General features: G+C 42.4%; 1 protein-coding gene across 5 annotated transcripts; it reads left to right on the top strand.

The window, feature by feature from the left end:
* The first annotated feature begins 1,146 nt into the window (after nt 1-1,146).
* Nucleotides 1,147-16,787, top strand: rxrba (retinoid x receptor, beta a). 5 transcript variants are annotated; one of them, XM_030789776.1, is made up of 13 exons: nt 1,147-1,225; nt 1,806-1,948; nt 3,089-3,318; nt 3,745-3,898; nt 4,459-4,638; nt 5,641-5,664; nt 6,479-6,639; nt 7,232-7,361; nt 9,270-9,402; nt 10,932-10,973; nt 11,812-11,903; nt 12,163-12,268; nt 12,508-16,787. In XM_030789776.1, exons 2-13 carry the CDS (start codon nt 1,933-1,935, stop codon nt 12,653-12,655), a joined length of 1,416 nt encoding a protein of 471 aa, XP_030645636.1. In that variant the 5' UTR covers nt 1,147-1,225; nt 1,806-1,932; the 3' UTR covers nt 12,656-16,787. The 5 variants fall into 5 exon arrangements, with proteins under 5 accessions (XP_030645636.1, XP_030645652.1, XP_030645644.1 ...); XM_030789792.1 differs by lacking the exon at nt 10,932-10,973; XM_030789784.1 differs by lacking the exon at nt 5,641-5,664.
* Nucleotides 16,788-23,331: the final 6,544 nt, after the last annotated feature.

Consider the following 23,331-nt stretch of genomic DNA (forward strand, 5'->3'; position numbering starts at 1 on the left):
TCTTTGGCTGTCTGGCAGTGGGCTTTTTGGCTCACTGAGAAACCTTATCCCTACACTGTAACTCAAAGGTTTAAACTTTGTATTAAAGCTTGTGAATCTCATGTATACATTCCTTGCCACTTTTGACAAGCAAATTTTTACATGTCTCTGTGATGATGTACATGGGGGGGAGGGGTTTACACAGTTTAAATTCATAACCCTCTTGTTACTGAGCTTCTCTTACTACCACACCATCAAAACCTTCCAGTGACTTCCACCAAATTGTTAAGGATACTATTCTTACTCAGGGAATGAACGTGTGTTTAAAATGGGCAGTCAAATCATAACCACTCCCATTTTCCTGGTCCTTGCCCTTGTTAAGCTGCATAAGTGATGACATGTGCCTGTCGTACCCCTGTGCTGAACAATAAAGAGGTATTGTCACAGTTCCTCCACTAATATTTTACTGAACCACACCAAATAAATACCACAAACTATCATAGTGCTCATAGATATGTAACCCAATCTGTAAATTTTACCAGCAAAAAGGTTACCTTGGGAAAATGAAATCTGTTACTGAAATAAATTGTCAATTTTGTGATGAATCCACTCAGGAACAGCTTTATATGTCTGTCTGGACAAACTCTTGCAAATCTAAAAGCAAATCTATAATTTACGTGGAAATTCATGTTTATTTTTTTAAAAAGAGTAAAAAAAACAGTTGATGCCTGTTTTTATTATTAGGGCCACATAATCGCAAAAGTTAATTGTTCAACGTGAAAATTAGTTTAAATATATGTCAAAACTATTTTACCTCCAGAAACAGATCTCAAAAACGAATAATCTGCGACTGTTTAAGAAGTCTCCTGTGTAATAATCATCATTCATATCGCTTTCCTTTTCCATAATATAATGCTATTATACTGCTTAAGTAAAAAAGGTCATTTTTGAATGTTTTTGACTCGTGTGACAGCTTTTCCAAGGTTACATTTAGGGTTTACTTAAAGCGTGTTTTGTCTACTCAACACATTTTGCGGCCATGGGGTGGAGTAACGGCCAAATCCTGCAGGTGTCAGCACTACGCTTTACGACGCTGTTTCTGCCATTAAACCTTACAGTGAGAAGGTGTAGAAGAAGAGGAAGAATTGACGACATGAGTGAGAGGGGGCAAAGAGGAGGTGGGAGAGGAAGCAGGCCTAACCTCTCATAGTTTTATACTAGGAATTTACATCATCTACTAGATACGGTGGGTATAAATGATTAATTCGGTTTGACTGAGGTCAGAAAAATTTGTTGTGAAGTTGTCCACCAATGCTCCATCTGTTGTGTTGTTGCTTCCACCGAAGAGCATTCCGGATTTGGGTGTTTAGCCTGCGGAGTTGTTAGCAAGTTTGTTAGCTGGTTAGCTAACAGCAGAAACACATTGCTGTGAGTGGGGATTATACGTATGTCCCTGTCGGGTTTATTTTGTTACATAGTCAACGTAAAATCGAAATATGTCCCGACCATCTTGTAGTGTCTTTGTCTGTGCTCATGTTTGAGTAAGATATTTGATTTTTTGCGTTTTCAAATGATACACGTTTGCTTGTTGGCAGCCAGCTGGTGTACAGCATCTATAAAAAATGTTCATTTAAACCACCACTTAAAGTTACGCTCGATTGGCTAGCTCGCTAACTGGCAGCACAACACAATAGCTAACACATTTGCCAGACGATAACAACGGTGCAGTACCGCTCCACATGTAGTTTCTTTCTCACTGGAGACATGTTGCATACATATTTTCGAGGCTAATCTCAAATTTATTTTTTCTTTTGTTTTAACTATAGACATATCTTGGTTGTTTTTAACGGCATCGGCCCGGGCCTCAGTCCGCGGCCTTGAGTTGAGCCACTGGTCGAGATTGAAGCTCGCCAATCAGTGCGCAATCACGGTGAAACAGATTCAGTGCTCGTCATGGGCGACAGCAGAGGTAAGAATATTTTTTATTATTGTTGTCGTTTATTTCATTTCAAAATATTTTTTATCGACATGAAACAATATTTAAAATGTAAACATCGACCTCGTCACTGTTGTTTACATTTTGTTTACATCTTTTTTTAAGTAGACGTTACGGTGTTTCGAGTTAACAAGTTCATAATTGCGCATTCAGTTCAATGCTGTACTGGTTCCGTATTTTAAATGTAATCTTAAAAACGAAGAGCTTTGTGGCTTAACATCAAAGCGTTTGTCACTTTATGACCGTCACTGCGGGCAGTCGCATTGGCTATTGTGATGCTGATGTGATTTATCACTGTTGCCTGAGTGAATCGTAAATATATTGTATTGCTTCTTAGATACATTTAATGACTAGTTTTAGCTGAAAGTAAGCGGCAGGGAAGTAAAGGGTAGGACTAAGTTGTGTCACTTGTTGCATGTTAAGGCGATTCTCTTGAAATTCAGATTGGACCTGCAGATTTTGGTTATCGATCTCATGATGTGGTATTGTTCAAATGATAAGGGAATGATATGGTTCATATGGTACTGATGACATATTTTAGTTCGCGTTTTAACGTAATTGCAAAAGAAATGTTTGTTTTCCGAGACGAACGATGTACTTGTGGATGTTCGTTTCCAAAATGCATTGTTTTCCTGTAGTCCTAAATACACGTGTTCAAATAATGCAGCCACAGTACCAGCCAGTGCGTTACCATGGCTACTTAAATTGGTTCCAGCACTCACTTTCCAGTCTAGTCTCTCTTTTTTTGTGTTCCCAAGGCTTAAAAATGAAAATGTGTCAGACCCCACTTGCACAGATATTTGAAGACATTTTATTATTAACCATTTTCATATTTCTTTCTCCTGTTATCTCTTTCTGAACAAAAGTGGTCACAAATGGGAACTGGGTACAAATTGTTCTTGACTGAGATGGTTATCATCTTAACTTTGAGATCTTGGTTCTTATTCTAGATGACCACTGTAACGTCTGATTAGCTCACTCCAGTAATAGGGGCGTACACACATATAGTTCAGAACGACTGTGCAGAGCCACTCCTCCACCTCTGCTTTGACTCCTGTGTGTCCTTGTATCCTTACGTCCATCTCTCAGCCTGTTTCTCTCCTCTTTCTCCAGACTCTCGTAGTCCAGACAGTTCGTCTGTTTCCTCCCCTCCCTCCGGGCAACGCTCTCCTCCTCCTGCCCCCTCTGCCGCTGCTATGACATCACTGCCGCCCATCACCTCGGCTGTGAACAGCCCAATCAGCAGCATCGGTTCGCCCTTCTCTGTTATCAGCTCTTCCCTGGGATCGCCATGTCTACCGGGGACGCCCTCTGTCGGCTACGGACCAATCAGCAGCCCTCAGGTGAGCGAAAACCCCGATAATGCCTTATGTACGTCAGACGTCAACGCTGACTGGTGGTAGAGACATACTTTTCATAGCTCTTGAGTGTTGATGTGTTACAAAGCCATTAGCGTTTTGTTCTCTTAGCCAGAGTGGGTTTAAGGGTGGTTGGATGTTTTTTTTCTGTAAATGTGGTTTATGTTACTTGTTTGTTGTTGCTTGTAAGTTAGCTGTATTTCACATTGTCTCAGCACACTTTTCCTGGTGAAGCTGAAAAATTCCACCAGAACTCAAAAGGTTCTCACATGGAGTGTGGATACAACACAGTACACAAATGACACATACTCATCCCTCTTTCTTCCTTTTCCCTCTCCCTCTCTCCCTCTCTCTCTCCCTCTCCCCCCCCCCTCTCTCTCTCTCTCTCTCTTTCTTTTTCTCTCTGTCCAGATCAACTCCACAGTGTCCATGTCAGGCCTGCATACGGTGAGCAGCTCTGACGACGTGAAGCCACCGTTTGGGCTGAAGCCGATGTCGGGTCACAGCCCTGGGCCCATGCTCTCCCAGAAACGCCTCTGTGCCATCTGTGGAGACCGCTCGTCCGGTACGCCCCTCACTGCCTCACAAGCCCTCTACCCAGTGCACGGCAAAAAACAGAACTGAGATCAGTCCTAAATACTCCATAGAACCAAGAGATGATGCAGAACATAGTTTTACCCTAACTGTGTGTGTTTGGGGGGGGGGGGGGGGGGGGGGTGCTGGCTCAAGTAGAAAACCTTTTAGGTAATATTTTACTTGACTCATGTTGAGATACTCTGACTAGCAAGTGGGAATCGCTGTCAGTTAGCTTGGCAACACTGAAAGGGGAAATTGAGCCTTTTTAAGATGTGAGTTCATTGTAAACCCACCCTGCTGATACTGTTGTGATACACTGACACAAGAGAAACTGTTTTACTATTGATCTTTTAACACCAGTGTAAAACTATCTTTGCCCAGTTGGCTTGCGAAAGCCGTAGCATTGATTTACCCAATGGATTCCAAAATGTTAACAGTGTAAAACATTTGTAGACATCAAGAAATATCAGTCTGTATGAATATCAGAACCGTCAGCTCTGTTTACCTCTTTCATTTTCTCTTTCTCTCTCTCTCTGTGTCTGTCTGTAGGGAAGCACTATGGGGTGTACAGCTGTGAAGGCTGTAAGGGTTTCTTTAAGAGGACAGTACGGAAGGACCTGAGCTATACGTGCAGAGACAATAAGGACTGCATGGTGGACAAACGCCAGCGCAACCGCTGCCAGTACTGTCGCTACCAGAAGTGCCTGGCCATGGGCATGAAGAGAGAAGGTACACAGTCTACACCTGCCCGCTCCTGTCAAACACCTCGCGCTCACACACCACACAGTGCACCCGCATATGCCCTGTCAGACGCCACACCCGCAGGTCTCACGCCACGGCCTGCTACACGACACAGTGCACCCGCATGCCCCGTCAGACGCCACACCCGCAGGTCTCACCTGTCAGAGCGCCTCCGCACCTCAGATAACACACTTTAAAGCATTCTCTCACATCCCTCTGCACTTACACTCCCACACCAGTTCCCATGGCTGTGAAAAGAGACAGCGAATTACAGAAACATCCTGTCAGCCACCCAGAAGAGCAGCTATGATAGAAACGCGTCACCTGCTTAGACAATCCAGCGATTCAGTAAGAACAGGATATGAGTATACAGCGTTCATGTTACACAATAACACACAGATGGTGTTGGATGTTATCGTTTAGTACTCTAGCATATTGCTCACAGAGCTTCACATAAACAGTCCCTCAGAAAGAACAAACTGTTTGTAAACTTCATATCTCTGAGGAGTGTCTGCGTCTGTTTATTACTGACTGTCGAGGGGAGAAAGAAAGAGAGAGAGGGAGAGAGAAGGAAAGAGGGCATGTAGAAATAGGCCCTGTTTTTCTTTCTTTTTTTCCCCCCCTTATATCACAGAAATATCAATGAAATGTACACAAGCTTTAGTCTTTCTCGAATGATAAAATTTATACAACTGAAGTTTTGTCATGTTTTATAGGAAACTTTGCTAATACAATTCCACTATGGCTTTGATAACTGAGCTAAGATTTTGACTCATGTTTATCCTGGGCTAGCTAAGTTAATTAGTGCTTTAATGAAGAGCTGTCTGAGGTGAATGAGTAGTATTACTCTAAAAGGGGGTCAGAGAGAGAGAGATGAAATCGGAGAGGAAGAGAGAGGGGAGGGCGAGCTTTGTAAATACTAACCCTCTGTCCCCTCTCTCCCTCTTTTGTTTCCCCTCATTCTCCCTCTCCCTCCCTCTCCTTCTGTAGTGGTCCAAGATGAACGACAACGATGTAAGGAGGAAGGAAGGAGGGAGGGAGGGGGTTGTGTGTGAACACTGCTGAATGTGCGTGTGTGTGTGTGTGTGCGCATGCACTTGCGAGTGAGTATGTATGTTGTGTGGGTGTGTGAGTGTGTTTGCGTGTGTGAGAAGGGTCTAAATAGTGTTCTGAATTAAGTGCTTTGATGACGCCTTGAAATGGACCGTAGAAAACGGCCGATGTCTTCTCTTCAGATACGCAAGACGTTCAAGGCACGAGTTATATCTGACGCTTTTACAAAATCCTGCTTTCAACACATTTTTAACTACTTTCCAGTGGACCTCAGTGAACGCAGGATAAAAGTAGTATTACCTGATGTTACTGTAAACAGAAGCCAGGCGTTTTTAGGGTCCATTTCATTAGGTGGAGGAATGTGGCCTGAGCAGACTCAGGCATGCATGAATGGGCTTTTAACTAACAAGGAAATACATATCTGTATATCTCTCTCTCTCTCTCACTCTCTTACTCTCTCACTCTGTCTCTACCTTTATCTTCATCTCATTCATTCTTCACCACCTCTGCTACATGCTGTCTTCCATTCCTCTGTTCATTCCTTCATTCCTCTGCGTTTTTCTCATCATACCATCTCTCCTGGCTGCCGACCTCCCACCACTTTTCTCACACTCTTTCACCCATTCCTCTCTCTCTCTCTCTCTCTCTCTCTCTCTTTTTCACTTGTTCTCTCTCTTTCTTTCTCTCTCTTTCTTTCTCTCTCTTTCTTTCTCTCTCTATCTCTCTGTCTCTCCCTCCCTCCCTCCTTTTTTTTTCTTTCTCTGTGCGGCTGCAGCTGTACAGGAAGAGCGTCAGAGGAACAAGGAGAGAGACGGAGAGGTGGAGTCCACCAGTGCTGTGAACGAGGAGATGCCCGTGGAGAAGATTCTGGAAGCGGAGATGGCCGTGGAGCAGAAGACGGAGCTGCATGCGGACGGCAGCTCGGGGGCCAGCTCTGTGAGTGAAGGACCCTTAAGGGCCACAGAAACCATCCCTCCCTTCCTTTCTCCCTCCCGCTCCTCCTCGCATGCCTCCTCACACGCCTCCTTCTGCTCCCACTCCCTGTTCCCCCTGTAGCCGTTTGTGGTTGTAAGGGATGTTTAGGTAACACCTGACAGTCCATGGCCTTAACCAGGAGTCATGATTCAGGCCCTTGTTCCTGGAAAGCTGGATTGCATTTCTGCTAACCACAGTACATTGTCTACTGTGTCTGTAATTGGCTGTGGAGAGCACACACACACACACACACACACACACACACCTGCGTCATGGGGAAAAACATGCTGCTGACCACTAACTGAGGTTAAAAAGCAGCTGGGTTGCAGACCAGGTGGAATAAAGCTGAGACTCTGTGGTCTAAACTGATTCACTGTTAATCCAACCAGATTTAATCCCTTTATAAATGTCCCAAGGTTTCCCTCCCCTCACAGTGGGTTCTGTGTCATTGTGTTATGTAAGTGATGAAAAGGGTAGTGGCAGCTAAAGGGTAAAGATGAGACAAAAGACTGAGGTTTTAACCTAAAACTTTTGCCCTGTTCTCTGTCTCCAGCCCAACGACCCGGTGACTAATATCTGTCAGGCGGCCGATAAGCAGCTCTTCACACTGGTGGAGTGGGCCAAGAGGATCCCACACTTCTCTGAGCTGCCTCTGGATGACCAGGTCATCCTGCTACGCGCTGGTAACTCACCTGTTACACTGTGACTCTCTCACACACACTGTCTCTCACACACCTCTCAACCCCCCTTGACTAGCACACACACACATCCACTAACATGACAGCAGTTAGTGTTCACAGAGAACAGAAGGACTAGTTCTGTGGAGGAACAAAGAAAGAAGCTCATAGTGAATTAGATTTAGGCTCTTTGGCTGAATACATTACACACATTACACCGTTCACATAGCCCAATCAGACTGCAGTAAAAAGTCAGTTCCCATTTGTCCTGCATTCGCTGTGTAGTATGTTGTCGACTGCAGACATTTGTAGTGATTTTTAAATGAATCCCATTTCCCTCTCATCACTCACATCAACAAATATCAAAACACTGTTGTCTGCTCTCTATACGTCCTTTATAGCTAGTCACTGTTGCTGCTGTTTTTTAACCACTGTGTAATTCAGTGACAGTATCACAGATACTCTGTTTGAAATCAGCTTCTTGCGCAGTACTAACGGTGATACTGTACCAGTTCTCTCTCTTTCTCTCTCAGAAAGTCAGGGCCTCTAGTTTGAAAACCCTCTCCAGTGAAGCTTTAGCATCATCCATTTTGACTCCAGCTCTGCATCTGCTCCTTCTCTCTTCTGCCCTCTAATCTAATGACGGGTTAAAGTTATCGATTGTTCAGGAGCATGAGTTTAGTTTTGAATTGGCACTTAACGTGTTTGAGATTAAAGAAACACGTGTAGCACTGTTTCATTGAGGGTGGTGTATAGGATGTGTCGATGCCATTTGCAGACATACCTGCTGCTCATTCATTCTTCAGAGCCAGTCAGGGAGGATTAACACTTGAATTTATCTAGCACTGATTAAAACTACTGAATAACAGTTTGACATTAAAACACACTGTTACGGTTTACAGACCCAAGTCGTTGACGGTTTAGTAAGCTCCAAGTTTCAGACTCTGTAATGGGGAAGCTGGCAGTTGTAACACTTAAATTTACCATTGTTCCCAAATGCGTTTTTTAAACAGAGGTGACAAACGTGTATGTAAATTTAAAAACAGACTTGGTTTGACAGATTTATATTTAGAGGTGTAATGGTTCATTCAGTTCACTCTTTGGTTTGTACCTCTGTTGCTTCAGTTTGGCTTAAAAGAAAACTGAACTGACTAGTTTTTCTTTCTTCTTAATTAAAACATATAGACACATAGAAACATAAAAAACACATTTAATACAAACCTTAGATTAATGTGTCTTTACTCGAATGTAAAAAACACAGGTTCCCACCTGGAGAAGCTCAGAGGTCGGATCTACTTTATTCAGTGAAGTGGATTCATTAATTCCAATAAAGCATATTGTTTATGGTCTGATTAATGGCACCATGTGTTTTGTTATTGTTTAAAGTGAGTAAAGACAGTTAAAGCATACACACACTGCATGATGAGTATGGTGTGTATATTTTCTCACAGGGAGAAATGAAAAGAAAAAAGAAATGGCCTACCATCTTTAAGTTATGATTAAGGTTGTTCGTAATGATGGAAAGTACAGACAGTGTGTAGTGTTCACTCATACTAAGAATATGTTAAAAAAATGATAATAATAATAATTAACGGGAGCCAAGGTGAAAAGAGAATGTGTGGTTTACTACACGTGTGAAGTGAGACAAACTGAGCACTGCAGAGGTGTGATTTTCGGTTTCCATACAAAACTGTCTGTACGCCTACAAAACCGCATTTTGCAGGAATCACTGCAGTGCAGCTTGCAAAGGAATACGTCCCTCTGCCCTTTGTGCATATCAGCACATACAGTATTTTAGCATTCTCTCATACTTCCCACCATCTGGTTGAATATGTAAAATGAGACTTTTTTTTTTATGTTGCTTTGTTTTGTTTTTACATCCCTGTTCTAATCCTCCTTTCCTCCGTTTGTCAGGTTGGAACGAGTTACTGATCGCGTCGTTCTCCCATCGCTCAATCACAGTGAAGGACGGCATCCTGCTGGCCACCGGCCTCCACGTCCACAGAAACAGTGCCCACAGCGCTGGAGTCGGAGCTATTTTCGACAGGTAAACACACACACACACGCTCACACTCACTCACACTCGTTCTCTTGCATAGGGTGGGTCCCACGGGCAGACTCGCTGCATTTCAGTTTGCGTCAGTATCTGATTTTAAATGTAGTATGTTAATTAGGATTGGCTGTGCGTTTACGAAACCGAAGATGAGATAAGGTGACACATCATAGCTCTGTCAGTGTGAATTTCCAGGCTTTTACTTACGAAGTGTTGCTTAGCAACCCAGCCCATTACAAGTAGTTTTTTTGTATTACTTGTGACAAATTGCAAGTTAGAATATTTGCAAGAAATGGATGTTTCAGGCTTACGAGGACTGAAATGGTTTCTTTGTTGGTATGTTTTGTTTAACAGATACTGAATATCTTTTTTTTTTTTTTTTTAATCTCTGATTCTGAACATTATAAGTGATATTGAAGGTAATGTTGTGTGTGATATGGTGAATTGACAGAAGGACGCTCTAAAACAAACACGAATGCCAACATTCAGAAATTTCATAGCGTCTTTGCATGTATCTTCTAAAACAATTGCAGAAATACACACACACTCGAATTCTATGCTAATAGAATCAAGGTACATACAAAAATACATATGCATTAATGAACAAACTTGCAGATATCATTGACTGATAATTGTGTGGTGTTCTAATCCAAGCGCACACATGCCACTCCTCGGATGTTATGTTCTGTTAATTTGCTGTTAATTAAACTGAAGTTATCCTGTTATGAAGGTGAGGGGAAAATTCTAAGATCATCCCGGTGGATCTTGAGCAAATCTTGGTTGCATGCTGTTGTTCCAGGTTTCACTCAAATATAAACAAAAATCTGCTTTGCTGTTGGGTGGTGGAGTGTTTTTAAATCTGTCTGTCTTCACTACTTCATCCATCTTCCCCAGGTTCTGGTGTCAAACTTTTTTTTCTTTTCTTTTTTTTTTTTTTTACAATTAACTGTCCACAGTGGTAAACTTTGGGAAGCTGTCCCGATGCTGTCCTGTCCCCAGATATCTGATTGGAGGAATAATTGTTTTCACGCCCTGTGTCACTGTCACTGATTCATGCTTCCTCTTCAGGCTTCCAACAAGTGTTAAAGTATCGTTTTAAAATGCACCATAAAGGGCACACGCTGTACTCACAAAACAGGCGTAAACATTGCATAGTGCAAAAAACAGAGGTGTGAATACGTCATTAAAAGACTGCTTCAGGAGCCAGAATGTCCCAGCCCGCAAGTGTTAGTTACCATTTAAACAGATCTGCATGCCGCTACAGATTTACTCTCCCGTTTAACCTCTCTGTTAACGCTACGCTTACCCACCCCCCTCCCCAAAAGTGACTGTTCAAATCAGGCCCAATCCCTCTCAGCGAGCGCGTGTGGTCTAGCCGTGTGGTTCCTAGACACGGGCCTTCTCCGAAAACGCAAGCAAACTCTGACTCTGAATGGCTGGAGCCCCGTCCAGTCGGCTCACTGCTTTCTGACCATGTGACTGTGTATTGGCACTGTAATAACGCATTCTGATTAAACACACAGGGAGAGTACGCACACTGCAGAGGTTGGGGCCATATTTGACAGGTAATGATGCCACCACACACGCTACAAACAACCCAAAACAACAAGCAAAAAAAAAAAAAAATTCTCCAGTTGTTGGTTAGAGTGCTCTGCTGGTGGAGAGCTGTTACCTGGGCCAGGTGAAGATCTGAGTTGTCAGTGTTTTTTTTTTTTTTTGTTTGTTTGTTTGTTTTTGTTAGTGTCAGCTGGAGGGAAATGGGTGGAAACTACGGGCCGGGGGGGTGGGGTTGGGTGGGGTGGTAACGTCAATGTTCTTCATACTTGGTATCATCTCTCCTCAGACTTGTACAAATTCCCTCATTCTAAGGGATCAGATCAGTCATTGTTATGCTTTACATCTGTTTTTTAAAATTAATATTTGACACTACATGAGCAGGTCACTGTTTTGATAAACTCGGAAAGTGCAACCCAGCTACGAATAGATAATAGCCAACTAAAATGTATTGTCTTGGATGCTAACATTGTCAATATTTTTCTATAAAATGCTTTTTCAAATGCGTTCCTTTCTACAAATTGGTCCTGACTACAGGTATGTTGTATTCCCTTGCTGCTGAATCCGTGTGGCAAAGGTTTTACCTGTAATGGTGCTGGAAGCTTGATTTTCAGTTTGGTTTTTTTCTTTTGCGCTCCTTTGTGAGTCGGCATTGGTGCCAGTCTCTGAAGGAGACTTTTGTTATGCATCAGTGTGTTTGTCTTGATGCGATAATTGCTCTAACCATCTCTCATTCTGTCTCTCCCTCTCTGCCCCCCCCCCCACCCCCCCCCAACCCCCTGACCTCATCCCTTCCTTCACTCGTCCCCTCGTCCCTCTCCACCTGCTCCCCCGTTCTTGGTGCTGAAGGGTGCTGACGGAGTTGGTCAGTAAAATGAGAGACATGCAGATGGATAAGACTGAGCTGGGCTGCCTGCGAGCCATCATTCTCTTTAATCCAGGTAACCGTGGCGACCACTGTGGGTTCTGGCCCATGTAATTACATTTACTTGTCATATGGCAGCAGTGTAGCATGAAATCAAGATCTGATGGCTAACTCTTCCTCACTGAGTGACTGCTGTGGTTCTCATGTCCAGGCTCAACACAGACGTCTCTTTAAGTGTTTTGAAGCCACATGATGTGTATATGAATACATGCAAAGAATTAGTCTTTTGGTGTCATTTCTAAACTGTGTGTGTGTGTGTTTCATTCCTCCTACAGATGCGAAAGGTCTGTCAAGCCCGAGTGAGGTGGAGTTACTGAGGGAGAAAGTCTATGCATCGCTGGAGGCTTACTGTAAACAGAGATACCCTGACCAGCAGGGAAGGTAAAGCATGTACCTTTTTTCTACACACACACATACACACACACACACACACACACACACACCACCTCAAATGTACATGCTACAACTGGCCATGACTGTATAGTTACATGTTACACTTTCCCACATTGATTAAAACAGTCACGTGCTGTAGATGGACTTTGCCGAAGGACTGCCACAGAATTTTATTAAATCTAGTTCATTACATTAGTAAATCTGCTCTTTGACTCCGCCCTCCCCAGGTTTGCTAAGCTCCTCCTCCGACTGCCAGCACTGCGCTCCATTGGTCTGAAGTGTCTGGAGCATCTGTTCTTCTTCAAACTGATTGGTGATACCCCCATTGACACCTTCCTCATGGAGATGCTGGAGGCACCACATCAGCTGACTTAATCCGGTTGGTTCCAGATCGATCTGGTTTTGCACCAGAGCTCCCGGCTCTCTTGGACTGGGGCTTCACTGTGTCTACTAGTTTAAAAAAAAAAAAAAAAAAAAAAAAAGGTCACACTCACACAGCCTCCCTCTTCCTCCCTTTCCATCTCTCGTTCCCGGTACAGAGGAAAGACCCTTAGCCGTTAAAAATGACAAACAGATTTAAAAAAAACAAAAATTATGTTTTCCACTCAGACCTTGTCACTGTATGTGAGGTAATGATGTTTGTTGAATGAACTTTTTTTAACCTGTCGGCCATAGTTCTATCACAAGCTAGGCCTCAGTTTTTAGACATCAAACATCTGGTTTTGAGAAGCCCCCAGGATTGATTTGGTTTGTATGTTATCTGTAACGTATGGATGGTACGTTTTCTCATGACACAGCAGTTAGGCAGGCCATTTGATTGGCCCAGTGAAACGTCACTCAAATCTCAACTCTGGATGACTGGGACATGATGGCCAATAATCCCATTTGCAGTTCACGAATTGCATTGTGACTACAGAATATTGATGAAGTGCTGTGTTTGGCTTGTTACGTTATAAAAATTGATATTAAGTGCTGTACTCATAAAATGAGTCAAACCGAAACGACGGGTTGAATTGAATGGCTGGCCGTCGGTGAAATCGAAACCAGGGTTTTCTACAGTGAAGCGTTCGTGACACGTGATTTTTCCAGAAGGCGGAATGGTACAGCTGGAACGTTATGGGACAAATCCTGGGGTTTCTCTCTCTTTTTCTTTCTTTTTTTTCTACGTGGACATCCAGAGAACAGCATTGATCCACATCATCAGGACTTAAAATACAAACTGATTCTGCCCAGTGGCCTCATTCTCAGTCATTGGAAAATGCTTGCTCGCCACCCAGATGCATGATATCCATGTCAGGTATGTGTGTGTGTGTTTGCTCTCAGTGATGTGTCTCACAGTCGCTCTCTCTTTTCTATTCTGTTTTTTTTTTTTTTTTTGATGGAGTGGGTGGTAATTGTGATACAGGTTGACTTTTGTTCTCTCTGTTTTGTGTCTATCCAACACAATATCAGTGTGCTATGTTCCCATTGAGCTAGTCTGAAAAGAGCAAATATGTCTTTTTGTTGTTGTTTTTTTTGGTAGCTTGAGAGAGTATTTAGCACCTTAACCTTTATGTGCTTAAATAAAAAAAAAAAATTATGAAGACACAGTCCGATGCCTTCGGTGGTAGCAACAGTCATGAAGGGGTCACGTCATGTCCCACAAGCCCTGTGAAAAGGTGAAAAGACCCCTGACCTTGGCCATCCTGGTGGGCCAGTTGCAGTAGATGGCTCAATTTCGTGGATATATTAAAAGTCAACGTGCCCAGTGTTTTATCGGTTGGCTTTAAGTGCTTGTAGCCTTTTTGTGTGTGTGTGTGTGAGAGAGAGTGTGTGTGTCAAAGTTTACCTGAAACAGCAGGTTTCTGGAGAGGCCTCAGTCACTGATGAGTGGAAAGAGGAGCAGCTAATCGAAACCAGTTCAAACCGGTCAACCAGCATCACATCATTATCTATGCATCCAAAACAGGAGAAAGATTGTCAAATACACACCGCAAGCAGTGCTGTTTCATACATGCACACACACTATCTGCAACTATGTACAGAATTTCTGATACAAGCACACACTGTCCACAAGTGTATGCAAAAACAGTCACACACACACTTTCAACAACCAACACACTTGATAGAACATGTAAGAAGGTTAAGCTCGGTTTGTGAGGTGAACAAATGAGTTACTCTGTATAAAAAAATAAAAAAAAAAACACATGCAGATCTATTAATACGTGGTGCTCTGGTCTGGAGACAGTAACAGCATATGTGTGTTAAGGCTGTGGGCTCACCTCCCCTGAGTGTTCAGGTAGAGAAAGAAACATATATAAACTCCCGGGGGCGGAGCCCTGTGTAGGTTGCAATAGCCAACAGGTTCCATGTTTTCGGTGCTAAACAAATCTGATCATTAGACCTTAAGGTCTAATACCAATGCAAACACAGGTATACACACCATCCACATTTCAGTGCATGTCCATATGCACATTCTGATTCGCATTAGTTTGTTTTTATTTGTTTTTGACTGTTTTTTTCTCTTAAATCATTGAAAGGTGCAATTCCTTATCTACTGAAATGCAGTGAAGGCCTTGAAAAGGATCTGAGGTTTGTGCTCAGGGTTTGAGTCCCAGACTCTGAGAATTCTGCTCTTCACATCCTAAAATCCTGTTTAATTACAGCAAACAGTATCTTCTCTCTGTCACAAAATGCAGCCGTTTTGTGTGTGTGTGCGTGTGTGAGAGCGTCCGTCTTTTAAGTGTTTGATGCTCAGATGTGGCTCTAAATAGGAACGACCCTTGTCCGTTATCCCCTGTATCATCTGTCTGCTACTACTGGTGTCTAGGGGTTCCTCAGATATACAGGCTGAAGGCAAGTCTGGTGAAACAGGCAGACAACTGTATGGCTCAACTCTGATGGTTGAGACTGCTGAGTTTTAGGGGTAAGAGTGTGGTGGTTGCTCTTTTTTTGGACAACGTGCACTGGGTTTGTGTGTTAAGAGTGAGTGTGTGTGTGTGTGTGTGTTGGCATGAACTTGAAGCCACACCAGTGAACGTGAGTCTGTCTGTCGCAGTGTTTTCTGCCTGAGAGAGGGATGAAAGAGAGAGAATATTGGTGGATAAGTGAAGACCTTGGAGAAGGACATCTTCATATATTTGTGAAGGCTCTTTAAAACAGAGTGTGGCAGCCTTGGTTTTCTGACTTGATTTGAGATGCGGCCTGTGAAACTGTAGCCTGACAAAGGTCTAAACAAGGCTGTGCACCAGAGCCTGTGGTTATATGGGGTTTGACAACCAGAATCCATTTTTTTATTATTTCAGAATAGTTCATGTCTTTTATTTTTCTCTCCTCCATCTTTCATGTAACATCTATGTGAAATGGGCTGAACAAGTATAGCACTTTGAGACAGGTTGACATTATGATGTCATAATTGCATTCAGAGGCAGTCCACAGCCACATTCTGACTCACTGTAACAAATGGAAAAAACTGCTGGTTACCTGTAACACACTATAGCACTGCCAAACAAACAGAAGAATTTTAGGGGTACCCATAATCCTCTCTGGCTGTCTGTAGGTATGTGAAAGTCTCTGATGAGCTGTGTTCATTGAAGAGAGAAAAAATTTAACAGACATTTGTTCGACTCCACAGGTGCTTTGGGTTGCGGCTTGGTGCTGTACTTCTTGATTAAAAAAAAAAAAAAAGAAATTATTGTCTCTCTTGAAATTCCCTTATTATTTTACGAGACAGAAGGGAGTGGGGGGAGACGCGTGGAAAATATGCACAGTATGGACTTGAATTGTTTGAGCTAGAGTGGTGTTTTTTTAGGGTGTTTCTGTGTCTGTTGCAGCATAAAGAGTGTGTTTACATTTTTATTTGCCAGGACGCTGCCAGCAAATGTTGACTTGTCCTAAAAATTACATTTACATATATGTAAATGAAGTGGATATTTTGAAAAGTCCCAAAGGAGCCACATGTTAGCCACACCCCCTGCCCAGTGCACCTTTATGATAGTCTTGCAAAGGAGGAGGGTTTTTTTTAACAGGTGGGGGGGATGTCATACCCTTAAAGGGGCAGTGTTGGGTTTTCCAAACGGAGAGAAGACCGTATGATAATACAGAGAAAAGATGGCGAATTGGCATTGAATGCATCAGTTTTACTTGAGCTAATATTGATATGTTGAGTATAATCTTTTTTTCCTGTTTAGTGCTCTCCTATGTTGACTCCCACCAAAAACAAAAAAAACATGAAAACAAACAATGCTACTTTGTATATGCTTGACTATCTTCATAATGCGTCTCATTTTTGTGCATAGAAAAGGTATTAAACGGAGCCCATTCTAAGTTTTCTTCTCGTTTTCTCACCCCCTGTTCGGGTTGTCTGACTCCAGGAGAATAGTTCAAAATGATCGACTGTATTGTTTGTATTTGCGGTAAGAAGAAAAAAACAACAACTTTTTTTCCCCGTTTTCTTTTCATTTTGTCATTAATTCTGAAACTCTTTCTGTTTGATGTACCATGTCTGAATAAAAGTTTTAATACATTACTCGTTTGGTCTGTGTTTTTGTTATCTTTTTTTTAAAAATTTTATGATGTGGTCATTTCTGGGTTTATTAGGAAGAGGGGAAGGTGGGGGTCTCCACGGTATTCTGATCTCTCACGTCTTATACCAAGCTAACTGAAAGCAATATTTTCTTTCATCATTTAGCTGGTAGTTAGTGTTTGGCTTATTTTTTGGGGAAAAGGCAAATTTGCTATTACACGCATTAAATATAAATAATTCAAAGATTTATGTTTTGCAAATGTTATGTTGTTCATTTATGATTTGTCTCAGTATGACTTGGCATAGAATTTATCCCAGCTAGAAAATGAACATCTCTCTCATTTTGTTGGAGTGTTCTCTGCAAAACCTGATAATAAAATGTTAAAACTCGATTCTTAAATAAGTAATTCACCTTACACCCACAAGGAATGTGTCATCTCGACCAAATGGTAGGTTCCGAGAAGCCTCCAGGGGTCCCCTCTGCAAGACATATGTTGGTATGGTCCTCAGTCCAGCAGGACCCCCGGGCCCTGAGTGACCAGTGGGGCTGCGCTTTTGGATGTCGTCCGTTAGAGGGAGCAGTAATCTGCGTACCCTGTGGATGCATCGTGTTATTGCGGCTGTCCAGGCTCAGGTAGTAATACGGTGGACTTGTCTGCTCTGCGTTTAGAGCTGCTGAACTTAACAGGATGTGTGTCTGCTAGTTTCTCGATGTTCTCCTCCTCCTCTCTCCTCCCTCTATTTTCTGTGTCCAAAAATGAACACCACACTGCACGTGTCCTCTGTCATGCATTTAAATTATACATCTGTGGCCAGAAGGAAACGCAGCTTTGTTCGATGATTTTTGGGACGCGCGCTTAAAGGCGCTAATTACGGAGTTATATGTATGATGCAAACAGAAACGTACACGCTGGATATCTCGGGAAAAACAGCGAGATCAGCGAACAGAAAGTTGGCCTCTGGGCGGAATGTGGTCTTCATATGCTCCGAGACTGGGCCTCTTTTGAGTTTTTGTTTAAAAAGCGTCTGGTCTCGTGGCAGATTGCTCCAAGCAGATAATTTGATTAATACGACGGACACAAGCACTAGTATATTTGTTCTATTGTAGAAAATATAACAGTGGTTAAACAATGAAAATTGTGTTGGCGCGCCCAGTGCTGTGATTACTTCTTTACTCCGTCGCAATGCCTCGTTAGCCCGGTCCCTGAGTGAACTCAGTTCTATATAAATACCTATGTGATAAATGTTTGCATAAATATAGTTTGGTCTGACATTCCAATTGTTCTAGGACTGAAAGCCAAAGGACGACCCGTGGGTAGCCTAGTTGTCGCTTTATCAAAGTTGCGCTTGTTTTTCCATTGACCGCCAGCAGGGGGATTGCACGAAATCAACTGTATGCCGAAGAAAGCGCAGCGTTGTGAATGCGAGCGTCGCTCTGACGGGAGAAAGCCACAGTTTGGATAATCTTAATCACAACCCTCTAACACCTGCTGAAATTTAAATCCCAAACGACACTCTACGTAGCTCAAAACAGCGTTAATGCCACCAAACCCCGCTGTCTCCCGTCGGTTCACGCAAACCCTTAAGATATTGCGCGTGCTGGGTTCACTCACATAGTTTAAAGGGTCTTGCACTGTGTCTTAATTATCTGAGTATCGGTTTGTTACGTACGTTCATTTGTCACATTCACTGTCTCCGTCTTCTAAGCTCCTTCCATTATCCGTGCTCATCTACGCATTTCCCCCCTTAAGTCAACTGAAAAAATTCAAAGGCATTTTTATCACCTCACTTCCCATAACACCCCCCCCCCTCCGCTCCTCCCTTTCCCCCTTTTTCTCTTCTCTTCTTTACCCTTTTCGTCCTCCTTCTCTCACCCCTTTCGTGTGTGGGGGACGACATAAATGGTTCCTTTATTCAGGTTCCGAGACTCCCTTTCACTTTTCAACCTGGCCTCAAATATGTTTGATTAACTTTGATTTCTGTAGAGATTTTTTTCTGGATACGAGAATGCCGGGAATATTTGCAGTCGAGGCTCCTGCCGATATTTCGGTTGCACTTGATGAATGAGACATGCTTAGTATTAGAAGAACCGAAATGTTACTTTTTCTCTTGATCATCTCTCTCTATTTCTCTCCCTCTGTCTGTCCCATATACGTCATCCAGCTGACATGCTTGGTTTTTCTTCATTAATCGTTTCATAATCTCTTTCCCAATAATTCGTTTTCTTTTCCCTCCCTCTGGCGTGGTGACCGCATTTAACCTGTAAACCTCTCCACTCGACTCATCCACACTGGTTCCACCCCCCTTTCTCCAAATAGCCGACTGTTTCTTCTCAGTAGTAACAATAACATATATTTTTAAACACATTTGAACTATGAAAGGATCTGAGGCACTTTGGGAGTATGGACACTTAAGCAGAGGTCCCGGGGAGAGTGACTAAGAACACCCAGTCTGTGCTTTGCTAGACTGCCAGTCCATAATATTTGCTTTAACCCAACTTTAAATGGAGCATAAATTAGTAACTGTTTCCCTGTTTTAAATGGGTTGGTTCAAATAAATAAATCAAACTTGGGTGAAATTCACTCTTTATTTTTCCTTACTGCTAAGGTTATCAGTTTTGTGTGTTTGAAATCAATATAATTTACTCTGTTAAACAGCAGATTGTACAAAAGAAAGCCTCAAGGCTATGATTTGGTTTTGTTTTTGAGGTTTGTATTATTACAGGGACTTTGCAGAAGAAGCAGTAAATCCATGTGTACTAATTTTTGTCGTAATTGCAGGATAGTTATGCTTGATGGTAAGTAAATAGAACATTATGCAAAGCAGTGAAAACTGGACAGCTCTCTCACTTCATTATATGATTTTACTTTGGGCAGAGCGTTGCAATTTTCTCCATGAAAAAGTTTGTAAGTACACAGAGGAAAAAGGAGGAGCAAGAGGACTGGACACATGCCATTCTAATTCTGGAAAAAAATCCCTCTGTACTCCTAACTAAAAAGCAAACTACTGTGTGTTTTTTTAGTTTCACATATTCCACATTTTTAACAACCTGAGAACATGGTATATGGTTTACTCATCTATACAGAAATATAGATATTTTTTTGTTTATCTGTCAGTGCCTTACAAAACAATATTGGTCTCTTTTCCATTCTATGTTCTAACTAAGTAATAATGACAAGGAAGATCAACTCCTCCCCCATCATTATGGAACTGATCGAGACCTCTGAAAGTACTTACTAACACTCAGATATCAGAGACTTTCCAAAACATAGATTACTGTGTTTTATCAAGCAAACAGGAGACTAAACAGAAATATTTTGTTAAATCACACCCACTAAAATGAGTGCCGTTCATGGTCCTCAGTCAGGCCATAAAATAAAAGCAAATATGCCAGGCTCAAACAGAGAGAGGCCGAAATCACTGAAGGGAAATGTAGAAAGGAAGGGAAGAACAGAGAGAGAGAGACGGGAAGGAAGAGGGGTGAGGGAGGAATGTGACTGTTCCGCATCATCACGGCATTTGTTTTTTAGACTCTATGTGATGCTGAACATGTTGACACACAAGCAGAGAAGATGAAAAAAAAATTTTTGGAAAAAAAAAAAAAACTCACAGAGAAGCTAAATAAGAAATTCCGCTGCTATCTCTTTGATGTAAGTGGAGAGATCTGAACTGAAAATTGTTTGTACTCAATCTTTTTTTTATTTTTTTTATTTTTCAGTTTTTCCAGCTTTGCCCTGATTACTCAGTTTGTCTCCGTACTGGTTTTGTCCCGGGGTTATCACTTGAGTTCCCTCTAGTCTCAGCCAATCAGACTCCAGTGTCAGTACTGAGGTGATAAATCCTTGTTACTTTGGAATCTAGACCAGATGTGATCACCATCTCATCTACACATGATAAGTGGCATCACATTTTAATTGCAAGTCAATTTCTTGCACAATTCCATTTCATATTTTAATTTCTCAAAATGAACATGAGTACTGGTGGTGGTGGAAGTGTTAATGGTGGCTGGACTGGCTTTGCTGTTGTGGATGGGTGGTGTTTGTGCTATTGTACATTGTGGTGTTGGGGTGGCAGTGCTGAGGAAAAAGACCAGAGCAATTTGAAATGGGAGACAATGTGGGCCAGCAGCTCAAAGAAGAGGAGCCATCAAATTGTGTACATTATCATCATCATCATCATCATCATCATCCTGTTTGTTCGTCATGTCTCTTTGCCTCTTTCTCTGGGTCAGCTGTTCTTCTTCTGATTCTTGGAGTCCCACAATCCACGGTCTTGCGAAGGATGCATCCACTACTAAGTGACGTTGCTTTGGGTTATTGGGACCCTCAGCATTCTTGTTTAATGGTACATGGTGTTCAGTACCTGGTCCTGTGCTGCAGTGATGAGAGCCTCTTTTGATGCCTTGAGACCAGTTACCCTCATCCATTTGTATACCTCTTCCATGGTGATTTATTCCTCTACCTGGAATCAGAACTGCCAGTGCAGGGGCTTGTCCCTCCAAGTCCTGATGGTGTCCTCCACTTGATCTTTCCTCCATGTTACTTGATTCAGATTCTCTACCTCTTATATGGCCCATCAGCTGATTCTTCCAGTTCCTCTCTAACCAATTGGTAGTCTGCATTATTTTCACATCACGTTTTACTACCTACTCAGCTCGCTTGGAACTACACCGGAGTAGGTACAAAAAATAGTAACGGGTATTAGGTACTAGATTTGTTTAATGGAAAACCAAAAAAGGCGAGTAGAGTCTTGTCGAGTAGAGCCAGTACCACGCAGTAGAAAAGCAACAATAGTGAGTCTTCTCATATGTCATGCAGAACGATAGTTAAGAAGAAAAGGCCCTCTTTAAATCTTTATGTCAATGCTTTCCCACCCTTTAATTAAAAAAAAAAACTCTACAATTTTTATTTGGATTTTTCTACTGAAAAATCAAGGCACAGTCACTGTGCTCAAGAACTACAATCTGTAACTGAATCGATTTTACCCCCAACCCCTCGTGGTGTTTGTGATGGTGTTGGTGGGTGTGAGTGGTGGTGGTTTGCTGTTAGGCCTATAACTTGTGGTGGCTGTAAGTATTCTTACTGGTAATATTGGTTGTTGTGATGCTGTGATAGTGTCGTTGGTGGTTTTGATGTTGTTGCTGCTGATGTCCCAAAAAGGAAGAATGATCGGCCAATGGAGATAAGTCCTTATCCAACATTGCCTTACCATCGTGGGGCAGTTAAAGGCAGATGTGTTAAGACACAATACAATCTCAGACAATTTAGTCGAACTTCCATAATGCTCCGACAGTGAAGAAAAATACTCAAACATGGTGTGAGCACCTACGGGCTGAACACAGACAGAAGTCAGTGTAGTGACCGTTGTACCTGTTTTTTTTTTTTAATCAAACAGCAGCCATCACAACAGTTGTTTAAATATGGGCCTAGATGACATTTTCCAAATTTTTTAACTGTTGATGAGTTTTCTTCCAGTACCATGAGGCAGAGAGTCAAAGTGTTTTGTTAAAACCAGTTGTAGGAATAAACTTGGCTGTTGAGGGTATCCAGCTAGAGCAAAATCTTCATCCCTCTCCTTCCCTCTCCTCCTCTCTCTCTTTCTCCCACTCTCTTACTCTCTCTGGTCGGGACTCTACTGTACCACTTGTTGCGTCCCCAGCCCTTCGTCTGCCTCACAAAAGAGCCCTCTGTTCTCCCAGCCTTTCCCTGGACACCCCACCCCCTTCCTCAACACCACAGTGGTACATTCCCCTTCCTCCTCACTCTCCCCCTGGACTGCATTCCACATTGACCGGTCCCATTGTGGGCTCTCTCCTCAGTCAGGGTGAGGGCACAAAGGTGCTTTAACGCCATACAGTACACAAGACGGTTTGTGTTGTGTGCCGGTGGACACCTTGTGCTAGTGCTGTAACAGAACCCTCCACACAAGCTCTGCGGTTTTTCTCCGGTCAACAGAGAGCAAGCTGAAACCGTAGAAATCTTTTTCAAATCCAGTTCAAGGGGCCTTCCAGACAGCCCATGTTTAGTGTACCCCTATGCTAACACTGCTCTTTCAGGTTAATTAAGAGTGTGTTGATTAACAGACAGGTTACGTCAGTGACTGGTCAGTGCAAATGATTTCTGTCCATTTTAATCTGTGGATGTGATTCTGAAAAGCATCATGAAAGCTATGCTGAGCTTGCTCCACAGTAGCTGTGACATACTGTGTATCTGTAATGATCTGTTTGTACTAAATTTTGGTGTTGGAACACATTTAGAAATATATTTTCTCAGATTTTTGTTGCACTTATGTACAGAGGCAGTTTGTAATATTGGTTACATCAATACCTGTGTTAATTAATTAATGAATTAATTAATCCCAAATCAAAGGGAGATTATGTTAATTTGCCATATGCCCTTTGCCCAGGCCATGGTGAGTGTGGCTGTTTGGGCTTTGTGGCAGGGAAAGGTCACAGAGGTCGTTTTAGTGTTAGTGTGCCATTACAGTGACATGCCCTTTCCTGAGTGTGTGTGAATGAACTACAGAGCAGTAGGCTCACACTCATTTC

Source organism: Chanos chanos, chromosome 1 (assembly GCF_902362185.1).
Source record: "Chanos chanos chromosome 1, fChaCha1.1, whole genome shotgun sequence".
Lineage (NCBI taxonomy): Eukaryota > Metazoa > Chordata > Actinopteri > Gonorynchiformes > Chanidae > Chanos > Chanos chanos.